The 18094-nt window shown below is 38.6% G+C and overlaps 1 protein-coding gene across 1 annotated transcript in view; it reads right to left on the reverse strand.

Annotated features, from left to right (window-relative positions):
- Positions 1–18094, reverse strand: part of UVSSA (UV stimulated scaffold protein A) — a 97809-nt gene that overhangs the window by 21115 nt on the left and 58600 nt on the right. The window contains 2 exon segments of the mRNA XM_051964119.1: positions 10418–10573; positions 12175–12352. Of these exon segments, the coding sequence (XP_051820079.1) occupies positions 10418–10573; positions 12175–12352 (334 nt within the window).

Raw genomic sequence — 18094 nt, forward strand, 5'->3', positions numbered from 1 at the left:
TGATGAAAAGCAAAGTAAATAGAATCAATAAAATAAATACACAAGAGACTAAAACAATGTAAATGGAAACAACAAGAATAAAACAAGCAAAACCAAATTTTCAGAGAAATTATAATAACTAAACTCGGCTTCAAGGAAGAGCTACAAAGAGGCAACATCCTCTACCCCCCTGCTTTTTTGGCTATGGGTATATGGAACATTGAATATAATGTCAATGCTAGATATCTTGGTGGGTTTGGCTGAACTTTCCCCTTACTTCTTCTTGTTTATTGTTTGTTATAAAGAATGTCATTGATTCTTTGAGAGAGGGAGAAAAGTATACACTGGGAAATGTAAGTGAGTATAAACAAAATTTCAATAGAACATATTTTTAAAAAATGGAAATGGAAAGGACAACAACAAAACCAAAATCAAATGCTGTGAAATTATAATGATTAAGTTTGGCCTCAAGAGACAGAAGAAAGCACTTCCTTCTCTCCTTTACAGAAAAAGAGAACCATTAGTTCTCTAAATATGCTATATATAATATCAGGCTCAGTTACTGTTGCTAAAATGCTGTTACATTTTGCTAAACTGTTAATCTCCCCTTTTTAAAATTAATTATTATATGGGAAAGCTTTCTGGAAAGGGCATATACTGGAAAATAAAAGTAATATAAAAACAAAAGATAGCAATTTTAAAAATTTAAGTACCATGTTTGTTATACCACATACACAAAAATATAACTTACACAGTACATATTTTCTACATGAGCATCCTTTTTCAATGTTTGGAATTTTTGATCCAAATGGATCTGGGAACTGATGAACTTCTAGGAATGAGAAGATTCCAATTTTTGTCACTTGTTTTCATTTTTAAAATAGGTAAAACCGTGAAGTCTGAACTAGCCATCAGCCTGTAGTTGTAGATAACAAAACCATAGAAATAATTGTGCTTTCTGATTCTGGGTTTCCACATTGTGAGAAGATAGAAAAAAAACAAAAATGAAAATCCATAATGCACAATAAAATAACCAAAAAAGTCCCAAAACTTTATACATGTCATATCTAATTTCTTCTCCTCTCTTAAGATTCTTTTAGTGAATGAATGGGGGGATGGAAGTGGGGAGGAGGTATATATGTGCAAGTGTGTGGGAGGGTGTATGTGGTGTATGTGTATGCATTTATTATGCATGTGGGGGTGTATGTGTATCTGAGTATGAGAGTAGGTTATTGGCTCTAGCTCTATTTAATTTACCTCCCCCATGAGTCCCAGCACAGTGAAGGCACTGGTCATACATAAAGTGCTGGATGGATATTGGTTGAGGACAATGATATTTTTATCACCTTTCCAACCTCATGGAACAGAATGGTTTTCCAGAACCAAGACAAATTTCTCTACTCTTTAATGAGCTAATGTCTTTCTTAGGTGAACTACTGTGTCCCTGAAAAGCCAAGTCCAAGGAAAGGAGCTCTGTACTTGTCTCCCAGAGATCTCAAGGAAGTCTGGGCTCTATCATATAGTAGATACGTGACTGATTATGGGTTTGGTAGTGGTACTATGAGTCTACTCCTTCCTTCTGATGTGATCTCAGGAAGTTCTTTTCCATTCTCTGGACCTCAGTTTCTCCATGTGTAGAATGAAGGGGTTTGGATGGATGATTCACGAAGATGCCTTCTAGCTTTTATGCTAAGTCATTTCCCTCTTCTGTTACCCAGGGATAATAATTCCTGGTTTTCCGCCTTCTGCTCCTTCACAGGATTGTCATGAGACCATTGGAGATCATGTATGATCTGAAAAATAATCTCAAGTACATACCTCACAAGGCCAGTGTTTGGTGATATACGGACTCATGTATCTATAGAACATGCTGTGTGCACATGGTGATGGTAGTGATCTGGTGGGAGAATTTATTTATTTATTTTAAATCTTTCTTTCTTTGTTTTAGTTAGGCAAGGTAATTTTACCAAAAAAACTGATGCCCCTCAGAGGCTGCTGCTGAAGCTTTTGAAGCTTTCTACTCCCTCTCACCAATATTTTTAAGAACAGTCATGGAGCATCTTAAAAAAGGAAAAAAAAATAAATTTGGTTTTAGCTGGGTTATGTGATAGGGATTGAAAGAAAAGGATACTTACTGTCTTGATTTGGGTGCATTGTTTGTATTATTATATATATATAATATATATTATAATATATATAATTATAATTATAAATTAAATAATATAATAAATATATTATATATATATATATATATATATATATATATATATATATATATATATTTCCACTATGTAGTTCTAGGTAATCATTTGGGGGGAATTGAAATTCAGGTAGCAAGATCTTAAACACTTTACTATTTTAAAAGCAGAAGTTTTACAAACTTCCCAACTTTTTGAAATATTAAACAAGTTCTTAGCCACAAAGATAATGGCCCCCCAAAATTTCTGCTATATTTTATTTTGGGCTCTCACATCTCTAGGCATTTAGTCTTGAAGCAGAAGGCAAGAGGTGTCCAGTCTGCTCAGAGAACTACCCTAATAACCATTATCTTAGAATGCCACCTGGAAAACAAGTGCATGTGAGCACAGGCACCACTGCCCTTTCCTAGAGGCAGCAAACTACATAGTCTAAAGCTCTTTTTCTCTTTTTGTTTATTTTTTTTTAATACATTCTTCCTTCCTCCCTAGGTCCATTAATACTTTTACTTTTTTTTTTTTTTTTCAAATCATAGGTCTTTTAGAACTCATTTTGTTGGTTTTTGTTCTGTCATTTTCAGTTGTGTCCAACTCTAAGTGACCCCATTTGGGGTTTTCTTGGCAAAGATACTGGAGTGATTTGCCATTTCTTTCTCTGGCTCATTTCACAAATGAGGAACTGAAGTAAACAGGATTAAGTGACTTGGCTAGGGTCACATAGCTAGTGCCTTTCTGACTCTAGGCCCAGTGCTCTATCCACTACTCCAGGTTATAGTATTACTGCTAATTAACTAAAGCTAAAAATCTAGAATCTAGAGTATTTGTTCCATCCATGTATTCATATCCAGAACATAGGATCACAGATTTAAGGCTGGAGGTCATTAAATCCAATGCTCCCCATTTTACAAATCAGAAAGTTGAGGCCTATGGAGATGAAGGGGCTCATCTAGTCATATAGGTATTAACTGTCCGAGGTGGAAATGAGCCCAGGTTTTCTGGCCTTCAAATCCAGTACTCGATGTACTAAATCACACGGAGGCAACTTGGTAGAAGGGGAAAAACAAAGGAGTTAACGATCAATCTTGGTGCCTTCCGTTTGTGAGCTCTGGCAAGCCACGGCCCCTTGGATCTACACCCAAACACAGGAACACGTGTGCCTAGAGAGGCAGAGCCTTACGCAATGCTGCCTAGGGGTGTGTGTGTGTGTGTGTGTGTGTGTGTGTGTGTGTGCACGCAGACATTTATTTATAGTCAGAAGATAGGCATGACCTTTTCAGCCTTGCAATGGTTTTGTTTCTAAAGACAACGCACACACATGTATTCCCATCAGACCTTGTCCCTTTCAGCTGTCTTTTGTATAGGCAGATGCTGCCTTATGTTCAATGGTGGGGGAGGGGGAGACGAGAACAATAATCAACCTGTAATTGTATATTGAGCCAACTTAAAATAAATTCACATGTATTGAAGTATACATATGAGTCCGATTCTAGGCCCTGTGCTCTATCCACTGCACCATGTTATACTATAAACACTAATTAGCTAAAAATAAAAATCTAGACTCGAGTGTTTGCTACACTTATATATTCATATTCAGACCATAAATTTTGTGCTGGAAAAGAAACTTAGAAGTCATTAAATCCAATACTACACATTTTACAGATTGGAAAACTGAGGCTTAGATAGGTTAAAAGGCTCATATGTGTGTGTGTGTGTGTGTGTGTGTGTGTGTGTGTGTGTGTGTCTGCTGACTACAAAAGTCCTGTCCTGCAGCTTTATATTCATAAAATACAAATATCATTTACTCAAAAAACAATGTGCCTTACAATAGGTATACAGAAATGAATGTAACACAGGCTGGCTCTCCTTACAGTCTAAGAGGGCTGTATGAGCACAAGTGACTGTGACGAGGGAGCAAAATCAGTTCCAAAATCAGGTCTCTAAGTAAAGGGTTACAAAGAACCAGAGGGTGCTGTCAGCCAGGACAGGGGAAGGGCACCTAGAAGATGTCTGAGTGGGAATCTGACATTGAAGGGAGGAGACTGGGAAAGAAATTGGGGGAGGAAGGAAGCCCATTCCAAGAATGAGTGAAGAAAGAGCAGATAAAAATGATGAAGGGACATGTAATTTAAAAGAACACTATATGTGTCATCAAGGAGTGTGTGTGTGTGTGTGTGTGTGTGTGTGTGTGTGTGTGTGTGCATGTGCACACATGCAAATTAGATTGTAAGTTCCTTGAGGTCAGAGACTGTCTTTTGCCACTTTTTGATTCCCCAGTACACAAGTTCAGGACACATAGTAAGCACTTAATAAAGGTTTACTGAATTGTATATGCTCACAGTGGTGGGACAGAGCAGGTATCTCTACTTGCGAGGTCAGCCGCTCTGCTCTTTTACTACTGATCTATATAAGCTTCCACGTAGTCTTCCATGAAATGCTAAAACAACACTAACAGGGGTTGGCAACACTCTGTATATTGAGGCTACTTTGAAACAGCTGCTTGTGTTCCAGCCATTTAACATTAGCAGAGTGTACACTATGTCACAGTAATTATTAGGTTCATTATCTTGTAATAAGAGGTGCCTGTGAAGAACCTTTGATGAAATGTACATAGGGTAGAAATGTCATGCAAAATGCAAAATGTGTGTGATACACTCAGATCAGAAAATTCTGGCCACACACACATACAAGCACATTGCACAAACATGTGCATACACACACACACACACACACACACACACACACTTTTCAAAACTCCCACCACAAAGTCTCTCTCAGATCATCTTCTCCTAAATGCTAAGCAAAAACCCTAAGTTTTAATCATTATGGATGTGTATTTGCTCTGTCTGATTTATGGAATAAATTTAAAAACTAGTATAAAATCAGATAATATTGTACTAGTTTGGAATTTATATCTTAATTAAACACTTTGAAAATCACTTTGGTTATTAGAAAAATAAAAATGGGAACTGAACAGAAGCTAGGTGACATGCCTGGCTCAAAACTTTACAATTATTTAGCAATTTGTTGTCACAACATTCCCACCAGATATCAGTGATGTTGGCATTGGGATAATGGGGCACAATGGAAAGATGAGTAGACTTTGAACCAGAAGAACTGGGTTCAAGTCCTGATGTGTCACTAACTCTGTGTGACATGGGGGTACATGTGACCTCTCTAGGCCTTCATTTGCAAACTATCAATCAACAAGTGTTAAGCATTTGCTAAGCACTGGGGAAAAAACAGCCCTGCCTTGAAAGAGGAAAGAGAACCTATGCATATATCAGTACACATAAAATCACAAAGAGAAGGAGGGCCCCATCAGCTGCAGAGACCAAGAAGAGGCTCCTGCGGGAGATGGCCCTTGAGCTGAGTCTTAAAGGAGCCAGGACTCTATGGAGCAGAGGTGAAAGAGAAAAAGGCAAATGGTGTGAGCACTTCGGGCATGCAGGACAGCCAGTGCAAAGGCATGGAGGTGGGAGATGAGTGTCTTGTGAAGAACAGCAAGTGGGCCAGACTCATGGAGCCTGTGGAGGGGGGCAATGTGTTAAAATATTAACAAGGCAGTTGACAGACAGGTGGTGAAAAACTTAGAATGGCGAACAGAGGAGCTTGTATTTGATCCCAGGAGTAGAAAACCAATAGAGTTCATTGAGCAGGGGGGTGATCAGGGTTAGAGCCACACTTTGGCAGTGTGGAGGATGGACTGGAGAGGGAGACATGAGGCCGGGAGCCCGATCTAAAGGCTGTTTCCGTGGGAGACAGGAAGTGACTCAGGAAGTGGCCGTGTGAGCAAAGAGAACAGATATCAGAGGAGCCACATCGAAAGATCTGGCATCTTCCTCACCAGGGGAGACCAAATGAGGTGTCTGCTCAATGTCATGGGAAGCAGAAATGCTGGGTGTGTGCAGCGATGCACAGGCTTGTCCTGGCCCAAGGTACAGACGAGCAGGCAGAGGGGTGCTGCATTCCAAGGGGGGTCTGGGGGATGTCGGGATTGTCACATTTCAGCAGACTGCCAAGCCCAAGGAGTGCTGAGTTACTGAAGAAGGCTGGCGTGGCAGTCCCTTTTAAGAGATTTTAAAGAAGAGGGTCAATTCTCTGCTGAGATGACTGAGAAGGATGGTCCATCCTGAAGGCTGCGGGATGTCACAGGTGACCGCTCACCATCTTCCAGTTTTAAGATTCAAATGACACTTATAGGGTGAATCAGGTACAAGTCTCTGACTGAATGGGAAGCAAAAACTTGCTGCAGAAATTGTTCACTTTTTGCCCATTCCATGACTCCCAAAGAGACATGAAAATGTTTATCCTACAGTTTCCTCAAAGAAAAGAGGCAGCAAAAGCAGAGATGAAAGGAAATACAGGAGATAGAATAAGGCTATCCAAGGGACATTAGGGTTGGTAAGGGGCTCAGAGATCACATATTCTACTTATTTTAGATGAGGAGATTGAGACAAAGGGAAGAAAAAAATTTACCCAAGATCACACAGCCAATTAGTGGCAAAACTCTGACTAAAACTCAGATTCCCAATGCAGTGTTCTTTCTCCTATACATATGGTCTTCAAGGAAGAAAGCAAGGGAAAAAAAGGTTTCTAAAACTAATTTCATGGTTAACTCTGAACACTGTTCATAGTTAATTATCTGATTATTGTTTTTTAAGCTCTCTTAAGGGTATCATCAGGCTGACCAGACACTAGTAATAGGTAAGGGAAGCCCTGAAGAAACTCAGCCTCTTCTGATACTCATGTGATCAGGCCCCAGGGAAGGATGGAGTAGCCTCTCAGTCAGCAGTTCTTGGAGATATGGTGGGATTGTAGCTATTCCCTGCAGAGGACTCGATAGAAAGAACTCCCAATGTCTCCATTTGCAAAAGCAGATGACAGAAGTGAGTCATCAGACAGTTTTTCAGGCCCCTATTCAACTGTACTCATCACTATAAGGTGCTTGGAGAGCCACATGAATCACAGGATCAGAGAACATTAAAGCTAGAAAAGACCTGTGGCATCACTAGTCTAACCTCTTGCTTCTAGAGCTGAAGGTTCAGAGGATCAATAACCTCTCTAAGGTCACACCCAGTGGCAAAGCTATAATTCCAGTTTAGGGAGGCTGATTCCAAATCCTGTCTGTACCTTTTGCCATATAATGCCATGCTAATCAACATTATCATTTCCAATAATATATTTCATGTTTCTAAACTACTACTTCCTGCTTCATAATCACCCCTAATCTTTCCCTGACCCCAATCAAAGGGGAACTGACTCTTTAAAGGGAAAAAGTTCTTAATACCCGTCAGGTAACAATGCAGAAGAATGCATGTGTTAATTGGTTGTATAATGATTTTGCCCACTGGGAACTGTGTAGAAACACAACTCCACTTAAACATTTACCACAATGGGAAGAGATTTATCTCAGGTTCAGGTTCTCTAGCTGGAAACAATCATTCTTTGGTTGTCAGAATAAACTGGGAGAGCAAAGCTAGGCCTGGTCAGAAGACAAACACAAATAGCTTCTGTGAGCCAATATTATGATTTTTTAAGCCTTAATAACAACAGAAAATATGTTCCTCCAAATGTCTAAATATCCATAAACTTCTTCTGAAAAATAGACTAAGAAGTAATTTTCCGGGTACAAAAGAATCACAAAGTGTCAGTGTTTTGCAGCTAAGAGGGCCCTTAGAAATAATCTCTTCCAGCCCCTATCTCTTGCATTTCATAGATGGGGAAATGATGGCCCAGAACAGGAAAGTGACTCATCTCAATTCTAGAGAAGGCACAGAACTGAGCAGAGAATCCAGGTCTTGAAATGCTCAAGGCCATTACGTACCTTATTATTTGCAAAACTGTGTCCATTAGGTTTTTCCTAAGAGCCGTATCCAATGACATGAAATTGCCAGAGAATAGATTTTTCTGTGTGCAGATGGACAATGATGACCACTTTCAAGGTAAAAATACATTATTATTACTGACTTTTTTATTTCTTAATTTTTTCTCTTCCTATAATTTCTACTACCACTGGCCCAAGGAGCAGACAGGGCAGAGGAAAGAAGAGAGACTCAGATGAAAGAGAGGAGGAATGATGACAGCCATCAGAGACCAGGCTGAGTCATACCTGTCAAGCACAGTTTGAAAGACGATGGTGTTTAAGGACAGAAAAACATGCAGACATTCATTCAACAAGCATGCTAAGCACTGAATGAGATATGAAGTTTAGATAAAATACGACTCCTGCCTTCATGGAATTTAGGGATTAGCAGCAGGAAAACTACAGAGTGCGTGGTTTAGTGAGACAGCCTCAGAGCTAGGAAGATGGGAGTTCAAGTCTCATGTGTGACATAAACTGGAAGTACGACCTGGGCAACCCTGTAATACTCTGTGTTGCAGAGAAGATGCTGGTCTGCACAAGCAGAATGAATTTCTTTCCTTGGCAATTCTCTATACTAAAAACAAACAAGCAAGCAAGCCCTCACATCCAGTCCCTATCTAAGAGCTCTAGTTCTGGAGTCAAAGGACCTGGATTTAACTCCAACTCTGACATTCCCTTTGTGATATTGGACAAGTCTCAGTTTCCTTGTCAGCAAAATGAAAGGACTGGATTAGATGATCTCTAAGATGCCTTTCTGTTTTGTCTTATTAGAATAATGATTATATATGTGTGTGTGTGTGTGTGTATGCACTTAAGTGATTATATTAGAGAAATATAAAATAAAGTTCTCTACAAAATAAGAAGGACAGCATCAATACCAATAGGATGAAGAAGATTTGGAAATCAGGGAAACCGTCATAGAAGACTCCTGAGGCAATGACTTCCCATTTAACAAAAACTATTTCAAAAACTGAAAAGCAGTTCGGCAGAAATTAGGTTTAGGCAAACATTATGTACAATATATTGAACAATAAGGTTCAATTGGATGCCTGCTCTAATTATAAAAGGATACATCATAAGGAAAAATTAGAAGAGAATTGAAAGAGGTACGTTATCCATCTATACTTAGGGAAAACATTCTTAATTAAATGAGGAATAGAACTGATCATAGAAGACAAAATGGACAATTTTGGATAACAGAACATTGAGAAGTGTTTACATGAACAAAATCAATACAGCTAGAATGGAAAAAAGCAGTTCACTCAGAAAAAAACCTTCATAGCAAGTATCTTTAGGAGAGGTCTAATGTCCATGATAAGTAGAGAATTGTTACAAATATGTAAGAAACATAATTATTTCTTGATAGATAATTGGTCAAAAGACATAGAAAGGCAGTTCTAAAAAGAGGAAATTCAATCTGTTATAATATAAAAAAAGTTCCAAGTCACTAACAGTAAAAATAAAAGAAGACTGAATATAAATCAAAGTTTACAAACCTTAATAATTTCACATCACACATTAAATTATATAGATGACAAAAGACTAAAATGGTCAGTGTTAAAAGGGATGTGGGAAGACAGGCAGGGTAGAGTTGTACATTGATTCAGTTGATCTGGAGAGCAATTTGGAACGAAACTAAAAAAAGTCCCTATGGTGTAAATACATTTGAGCTAGCAGAACACTAATTAGACCTAGACACCAAGGAGCAAAGTCAAAGACAAAGGGAAGAAGGCCCATATATATATAAGAACAGTCATAAAGCTCATGGAAAGATCAATAATAACAAAACAACCAAAATTGAATATTGTGAAATCATCATGATCAAGCTGGATCTCAAAAATGAGATAAGAAAGGCACTTCTTTCTCTTCTCTGCAGAGATAAAGAACAACAGATATGACACAAAATGGATAATAACAGACTTTTTAAATGCAGGGTTATTTTTGCTAAACAGCTTTTCCCCTCTTCTTTGTTATAAAGGGCAGCTCTTTGAGAGGGAAAAAAGAGGGAAGGACACACTTGTTGACATCAAAACAAAAGATATCAATAAAAATATCTTTTGAAGGGCAGCTAGATGGTGCAGTGGATGGAGCACCAGCCCTGAAGTCAGGAAGACCCAAGTTCAAATCTGGTCTCGGACACTTAACACTTCCTAGTTGTGACCCTGAATAAGTCATTTAACCCCAATTGCCTCAGCAAAAAGAAAAAAAAAGTCTTTTGAAAAAGCCATAAATTCTGTTATAGAAACTAACCAACAACAAAAACAACAAAGGAGAAAGGGAGAAGTAATGTGGGTCAGTAGCTTGATAGCATAGAAGAATGCCTAACAGCTGAAAAGAGCCATCTTTCCTCTTCCATGGCCACCCAGACACATGTACTCACTTAAGGATCTTCCCAGCTGTGGGCTGCTCCTCTCCCCAGTAGTAAAGGTCCATCCCAAAGGGCATCACAGGTGCTCTTGCTCGCTCTTCTGTTAGCTTCCTTTTCTGGCTATCATCAGCCTCTTCCATCGAAGCTGCTGGGGCACTTCCTGATACACTAGGAATCACAGAAAAAGTCATTGATGGAAAACAGTAACAATGTCACTGTGACTGGCCTCCCAAGAAAGATTGTGTAGCTTTCTGGGAAGAGCAATAGACTTGGTTGGAGCCTGAAGTTTCCACTTCCTAGCTTTGTGGCCACAGAGAAGTTAGTTCCTTTCCTGAATAATCTTTTCTACTAAAATGGGGGTGATAATTCTTCTGCTACCTATTTATATCAGAAACTGTTACAAAGAAAGTCAAAAATGTGAGATCTTACTCAAGGGCATTTCTCCTATCTTTGGCTGTTTAGATATACAGTCGGGAAAGTCTTCCAAGATGAGACGCTCCTGGATTACACATAGAGCATCCAGTACAAGCCCATGTTGGGGCTGGTTGTCCCATTCAAGTGAGGTTCCGCTAACAACCTCAGATCTCAATTTGGAGCAGCCATGGGCAGAGCAGTAACCATAGAGAACACTCAGCTCTGTATTTTTTCTTCCACTAGCCCAATATGACTATCTCAAACTCATAGGATTTAGAGCTTGAGAAGAGCTCAGTACCTCTCCTCATTTATAGGTAAGGAAACAAAGGCCAAGAGAAAGAAGGCACTTGCCCAAGATCCCACAAGTCTATCTCTAAATCTGGTACTATTCTTTCACAAAGGCAACTTGGAGAAAGAAGAATTGGTTTATCTACCTCAGAAAGTAATTATTCTTTAAATATATTATTTTTAAAAAGACTATTTTATAGATACCATCTACAAACCTTTTGAAAATATTTGGCCAATTGTGAAAATTCATTATTACTTTTAATTAATAAATACAGCAAAATGCTCTTGAAAACAAAATGCCCATTTTGATTTTTTAAAAACTACTGCCAGAGAAGTTCTGGAAAATCTTTGCCATAGAAAATAATGTTCTTCTTCTATAACAGTCTGCTATAGCTTTCATATCCTTTCTCCCATTATGGGACAGAGGCCATTTATACAATTATGAAATAGTTCTGAGACCCTGTAAAATATGAATAATATATTCATAGACTTTTCAAGGTTAGAATTGCTCTTAGAAATTACCTAATTCAATCTTATGTTCAGCTGATGAATCTTTTCTATAATATCTCTAAAGATTAGTCATCTCACTTCTGTTTTAAAATCTTCAGCAATGGGGAACTCACTACCCCTTGAGATATTCCATTCCACAGAATGTGGATACTCTGTTTTTCTAGAATTAGGCATAAGCCTATTCTAGCATTAGATAGCTCTGCTTATTATAACTATTTATATTTGGCTAAAAGCTGCATCTCCTGTATCCCTATAATGTCCTCCCACTATATCCTATCCAGTTCTGCCCTCTAAAACAAATCTATTCTCTTCCACAGAAAAGTCTATCAGATAACTGAACAAAGGGGTGATTTCCCCCACCCAATCTTCCTTTCCTGTAAAATGTAACCATTTGTGAAGGTTTAACTAAAAAATAAGCCAGGCTTATCAGTAAAGCCTAGACTTCCAAACAAGATGGTGCCAGAAAAGCACATCGATAATTTGGCTGTCTTAGGATTAGTCTGTGCAGCAAGACCCACAGGCATGTTTCTGTAGGAATACAAAGTCTGGAAAGAAACCTGCTGGCCAGGGGAGAGAACATGGGGAGCCTGTCTCGGAGCACCCTCAGGGTAGCTGCAGCACAGGTTGGGTCCAATTCGTCTTCATTGGCTCTTAGCTGAGCAGCTGAGCTGAGACCTCCTGACTTCATTCCTCCTCCCTTACTCGGGGTTGACGGATGTGACAGGGGCTCCAACCCTGGAACAAAGAAGTGTCTGTCAGTGGGATTTGTAGGTCAAGGTGTTTTACAGTTTGTCATCGAAATCCTCTGGATTCTCTATCTGGTCAGTAATTGAAAAGAACTGTCATGCTCCCATCAGAGGGACAGTGGAACAAAATTCAAAGTCTCATAGCCAAAAAGTAAGACAACTAGTAAGGAATGTCCTCCAAATCCAGAGGCTCAGTCTCCATTTGCTAAATCACATTGCTCCTCAGTTTAAATAACCTTTAGAATAACACAAATTCACCTTATTTGCTACTCTTCCTGGAAAAAGAGCAAAATGATTAGCATTCTAAATCCACTCTGTTTTTTGAGCCACCCTCTCAAGGGCCTTGGGGCTCTCTAACTAAACACAGTATTCCCAAACAATTAATTCAGAAAAGGAAAATTGATTCTTTCCAACTGAACAGCTAAGCTAAGACAAAAAAGAACCACCAAAGTGACCCACCACCGCAAGACCAACTCTTAGATTACTCATTGAAGCAACATCCATAGTTGTTAAATAGCCCAACCCAGAGGCAGATGGAAAAGAAATGGTAACAATGATTTTGGGTGAGACAAGAATTTAAATATGGAGACAGTGGAAAACAGATAAGATAAAATCCAAATGAAATTAACTTGTCTACAAAAGTAAACCAGCAATGCCTTGATTTAAACTACAATAAAGAAGGAATAAAGTAGACTTGCCTTCACCAAACACTACGTTCCATCTCCCAAGTTTTAATAGAAATATCAAAAGAGACTGAGAGATTGTCCCCATCGAAGACCACACAAAGAAATGTCAGCATTGTTGGCAGTAACTTCTTAAGCCTCATACCCCTAAATCTTTCTCTGTACTTTTCAGTTTACAACTAGGCCCTTATACCTTGACTTGTCAAATCAAGATACTAAAAGGACTAAGAAATAAATAAGAGGTTACAAGAGACAACTGTCTACATTGGCAGCTCTTAAGGTTATTCATTTTGGGAAAGAGAGATCTGGAATCCACTCAATTGATCCACTCAATCCCCAAAACAACCAGTTAACTAAAAGTTTAAGGGAAATAATACTTTATTTACATAGAGAATTTTAAGGATTCAAAAATGTGTTTCACATATTATTCCACATAGTCCATGCAACAGTCCTAGAAGGAGGTAATTCAAGTACTATCACCCCATTTTACAGGCGAGAAAATAGAGGCTCAGCCTAGGGCATACAGTTAAATATCAGGCAGGATTAAAATTCAGCCTCTCCTGTTCCTAAGTCCAGTTTCCTACCTTTCATAATAATCTTAGGGTTCATCTCATCCATCTCACCCCAACCCCACTTTCACAATCACATGGATAGATCTGCTAGCTCCAAACCATCCCTTCTTTACCCTACAGCCTGATTAGAAACTATGTGGTCCTCAGCTGAATTATGACCCACAAACTCCTTTCCTCATATTGTGGATATTCTTAGGCTAGAGGAGTAATAAAAAGTATACCCCTTGAAATGAATATAAACTGCTTGCATTTTTGTTTTTCTTCCTGGGTTATTTCTACCTTCTGAATCCAATTCTCCCTGTGCAACAAGAAAACTGTTCGGTTCTGCACACATATATTGTATCTAGGATATACTGTAACCTATTCAACATGTAAAGGACTGCTTGCCATGGCGGGGAGGGGGCGGAGGGAGGGAGGGGAAAAAATCGGAACAGAAGTGAGTGCAAGGGATAATGCTATTAAAAATTACCCTGGCACAGGTTCTGTCAATAAAAAGTTATTTAAAAAAAAAGTATACCCCTTGAACAGAGAAGTAACAAAAAGTGCACCCTGCCCCGAAATGGGAGATATAATAAGTACGGATAATTCATTGCATTTAAGCTCTCCTAGATAACTGACAGTTGGGTTCTGCTTCAGCAGTGCCAGTCCAATGAGACTTTGGGGATGTGCAAAGTTTAGATTTAAAAAAACAAAACCTTCCCAACAAACACAATTAGCATCATTCCAGGAAACAGCTCTGCTTTTGGATTAAGATCTGGGTTCAAATCCTACTTCTGCTTTTTACTGTTTACAACCAATATAATATTAAGTCATTTAACTTCTAAGCCTACTTTTCAGCCCCATAAAATAAGGAAGTAAGACCAGATGATCTCTTAAGGTTTCTCCCAGTCCTAGATCTTATCATTATCTTGCAATGGAAGGAAGGTTCTTAAAGCCCTGAGTGAGAAAACTACTCCTTTTTTTTCTGATCATTTTACCCCAACTAAATCCTTCCAAGACAGATAACTTCCCAACACAAAAAAGTATAAAGTGGGAAAATAATAAGCTTAATGAGTCGGAAACTCTGCTTCTAAGAATGACAGACCAATCAGGCTCATGATCAAAGGAACAGACACCTCAGAACAGACATGCCTATGTTCGAATAGAGGAATTCTTCAGAAATGTGACTTTTTCCCAACTTCTCTGGGAAAGAGATATGTTCAGCTATGTTAGTGAAGGTTTTCCTCCTCTGAGATTTAATCGTCCAAAGCAAACTAAATTAAAAGAATAAGATTCAGAAATCTTTTCTATAAATCTCAATTCTGTTATTAAAATCCCTTATAATTAAATCTATTTTCATGAAACCATTGTAATATGTCTTTTTCCTCAAATAAAGAATCCTGATAATTATTCTGATTTTGAGTTGGTTTAGAGGCAATAAGTGGGAGGGAGGCATACACTTACAAGGCTCCTAGGAGCCCCTAAGCACTATACTTTCCCATGTTAAAAAAGGAAAATAAAAAATGATGTTTCTAAAATACATATATTTTTGATATGTATTTAAAAGATTGATGGGGAGACCTCTATCCAAAAGCCTCATCTTTAAAAAGCTCACATTTCCAATTTCTTGTACAATTTCAGGGGCAAACCCACTTATTGACAATGACATACATGTAGAAGGGAGCAACGCAAGAGCATACACATGTACACACAAGCGCGCGCACACACACACTCACCCCCACTGAGGGAGGAAGGGCAAGACTGATAAGTGAACAATGTGACATTTAGATAGATACAATCACAACTAAAAGATCAATACAAGAATTCCTAAGAGTTACAAGAATGAAATATATTTTTCATTGATTTGTTGTTTTAAGCCATTAAAAAGATGGGTAAGCGTGTTAAAGAAGGGTAAATACTAACGGCGTTTAAAAAAACCCACCTCCCATTTTAACATTGTTGTAGAAAATCAATCTCACTGACATACTTTTAAAGTAAAAGTCCCTAAAGCAGACAGCATTCCTCAGACACCAAGAACATTCGTTTTCAGAAAGAATAATGGGCTCTTGGAAAAACAAGAAACAAAATGGGATGGTTACAAACACCCAAATCGGGGAATTTCAACTGCCTCTTGCCTCCCGGCAAATACAAGTACAGTGTCTTGGCTCAAATGTACTCCCAGAGTTGCTTTTAGAAAGAATCATAAAAATGTCCAAATCCCCTTTTTTGTTTAAATTGACCAAATGGCACCTATTTGCCTGAAGCAATAAAGCAGACAGTGTTCAAGAGATAAATCGATAGGAGGAAATAGAGAGGCTGGGGTTTCAGCTGAAAGTTAGGCTGCTGAATGCTGACATTATTGATTTTACCTAGTTCAGCTGGCCTTGTAATTAAAATGTAAATTTGAGAAAGAGATTATGTCCTGACAGAAATGGTGGGATTAAGGGGAAGATAAAAGCCCCTCAGTGAAAATTCAGAGAAAGAAATGAGAAAGAAAAAGAGCCCAGGTTTTTCAGCTGTGTGGATTTAGCCTAAATCTAATGACTTCAGATTCACCTAAGTTTAATTGAAAAAACGGTGACAGAATATAAACTAATGTTATGAACTGCAACTCACCCCAAGGGCCATATTTACTATGGAGTTTGGGTGGCACCTTTTATGAACTCCAATGTAAGGCAATCTATCCCTGCTGGGAAAAGACAACCAACTGTATTTTTTAAAATATTTTTAAAGTCACGCAGGTCCCCAAATCCTTTGGCGCCTTTCTGCACAATCCCATTACTGAGACAGGTTTGGGGGGCGCCTCTGGGAACCAGGGCAGGGCCAGGCAGAGGTTGAGGCTTTTTAACTCTCCCCTGAAGGCACTGACTTCAGCACTGACCTCAGCACTAGCCATAAGCAGGTCCTTCCTATGTGATTTCTCCAAAAGATCAGGATTCAGTCAGAAGAGGAGTTCAACTCCTCTATTTTACAGAGAACCTGAGAGTGAAAATGACTTGGTCATCCATAGTCACAAGGGCCAAGAGAGACAAATTCTAACCCTGTGCACATCCCTTGACTCCGGAGCCAGTTGAGATCCTGTAAGATCTGATTGTGATGGCAGAGCCAATACTGCCACTCACAGAAGGAGAAGGATGAACAGTCATCTCTACAAACATGGTCACATCTCTCCAGAAATGGTTTTCAGGATCCTAAAGTGTTTCTGGGTCCAAAATAAAGATCATCAAACGAGAGGCACAGAAAAAAAAAAGTCAAACCAATTGATCTAAGATTACTGAATTTTTAGAAGTTACATTTCAATGATGATTGATTTTAAGACTCAAGTTTCTCCTTGTGCAGTCCTGCATGGGTCATACACCTTTAACAAAATTCATGGTGCTGATTTGCTCATAGTAATATCATAAATCGGGGTTATGGAGTATTCAGTGACGTATTTCAGCCAAAAGCTAGGTTATTGGGGAGAACAGTGAAATGGATGAGAACCTGAGTTAGAAAAAGCCAAGGCTCACAGAGGCCATCTGACCCAGATATGTGACTATAGGCGGCTTACTGTCCAAGACTCTAAATTAGAGACAATCTACTTAACAGCTGCCGGCAAATCAGGTGCCATATAGGAAATACCCCATAACAATTAAATAATAGGTCCAGTCACCCCCAGGCACAATTACCCCCAATAAAGGCTTTGCTCCACTTTGAAAGTGCTGTATAAATGTAAGATCTTACATTTATACAGATCTTACATTTATACCGCTTCTCAAAAAAGAAGCTGTAGGAGCTGGATTTTGTCAAAGCACTGTTCCTGTAGAAAAGATGAAGCAAGGAGACTAAATAAATGGTCCAAAGCTGAATGGATTGAGAGCAGGATGACCAGCTGGATCTCAAGAGTAATTATTAATGATTCCACGTTAATATGGAAAGAAGTCTCTACTGAAAGAACTCGGGGATCTCTGCTTGGTTCTGTGCCCTTTAATAATTTTGTTAATAACTTAAAGGCATAAATGGAATGCTTAATGACCTAACACAATGAATAAGTCAGGCTCCAAAAAGGTCTCAGTTGATTAGAACTTTGGGCCAAATCCAAGATAATACAATTTATTACTGACTCAATTCATTTAAATGAGCATTTATTAAGCAGATACATACCAAATCTACTTCATGCCAGGCTTTGGGTGAGGTGTGAAGGATATAAAAAAAAAATGAAAATTGTTCCTGCCCTTAAAACACTTTAACTCTACCAAAGGAAATTCCAGTTATCCTTCCCACACTGCAACTTCCCCCATTGTAGTTCCAATATATTGCAGGTAGGCATAAGAAATTAAATGAGAATTTTGGGGGAATTTTGCAAAAGCCACAAATGACACATGAAGGCCAGAAGATGATACAGAATCCATAACCAATTACTTAACCCAAATTTTACAATAAAATACTATAAACACCCCACAAAAGAAAAAGAAAAATTTAGACTTCTCTGGTATGAACAGAGGACCAAAAAAATTT

Source organism: Antechinus flavipes, chromosome 6 (genome assembly GCF_016432865.1).
Source record: "Antechinus flavipes isolate AdamAnt ecotype Samford, QLD, Australia chromosome 6, AdamAnt_v2, whole genome shotgun sequence".
Lineage (NCBI taxonomy): Eukaryota > Metazoa > Chordata > Mammalia > Dasyuromorphia > Dasyuridae > Antechinus > Antechinus flavipes.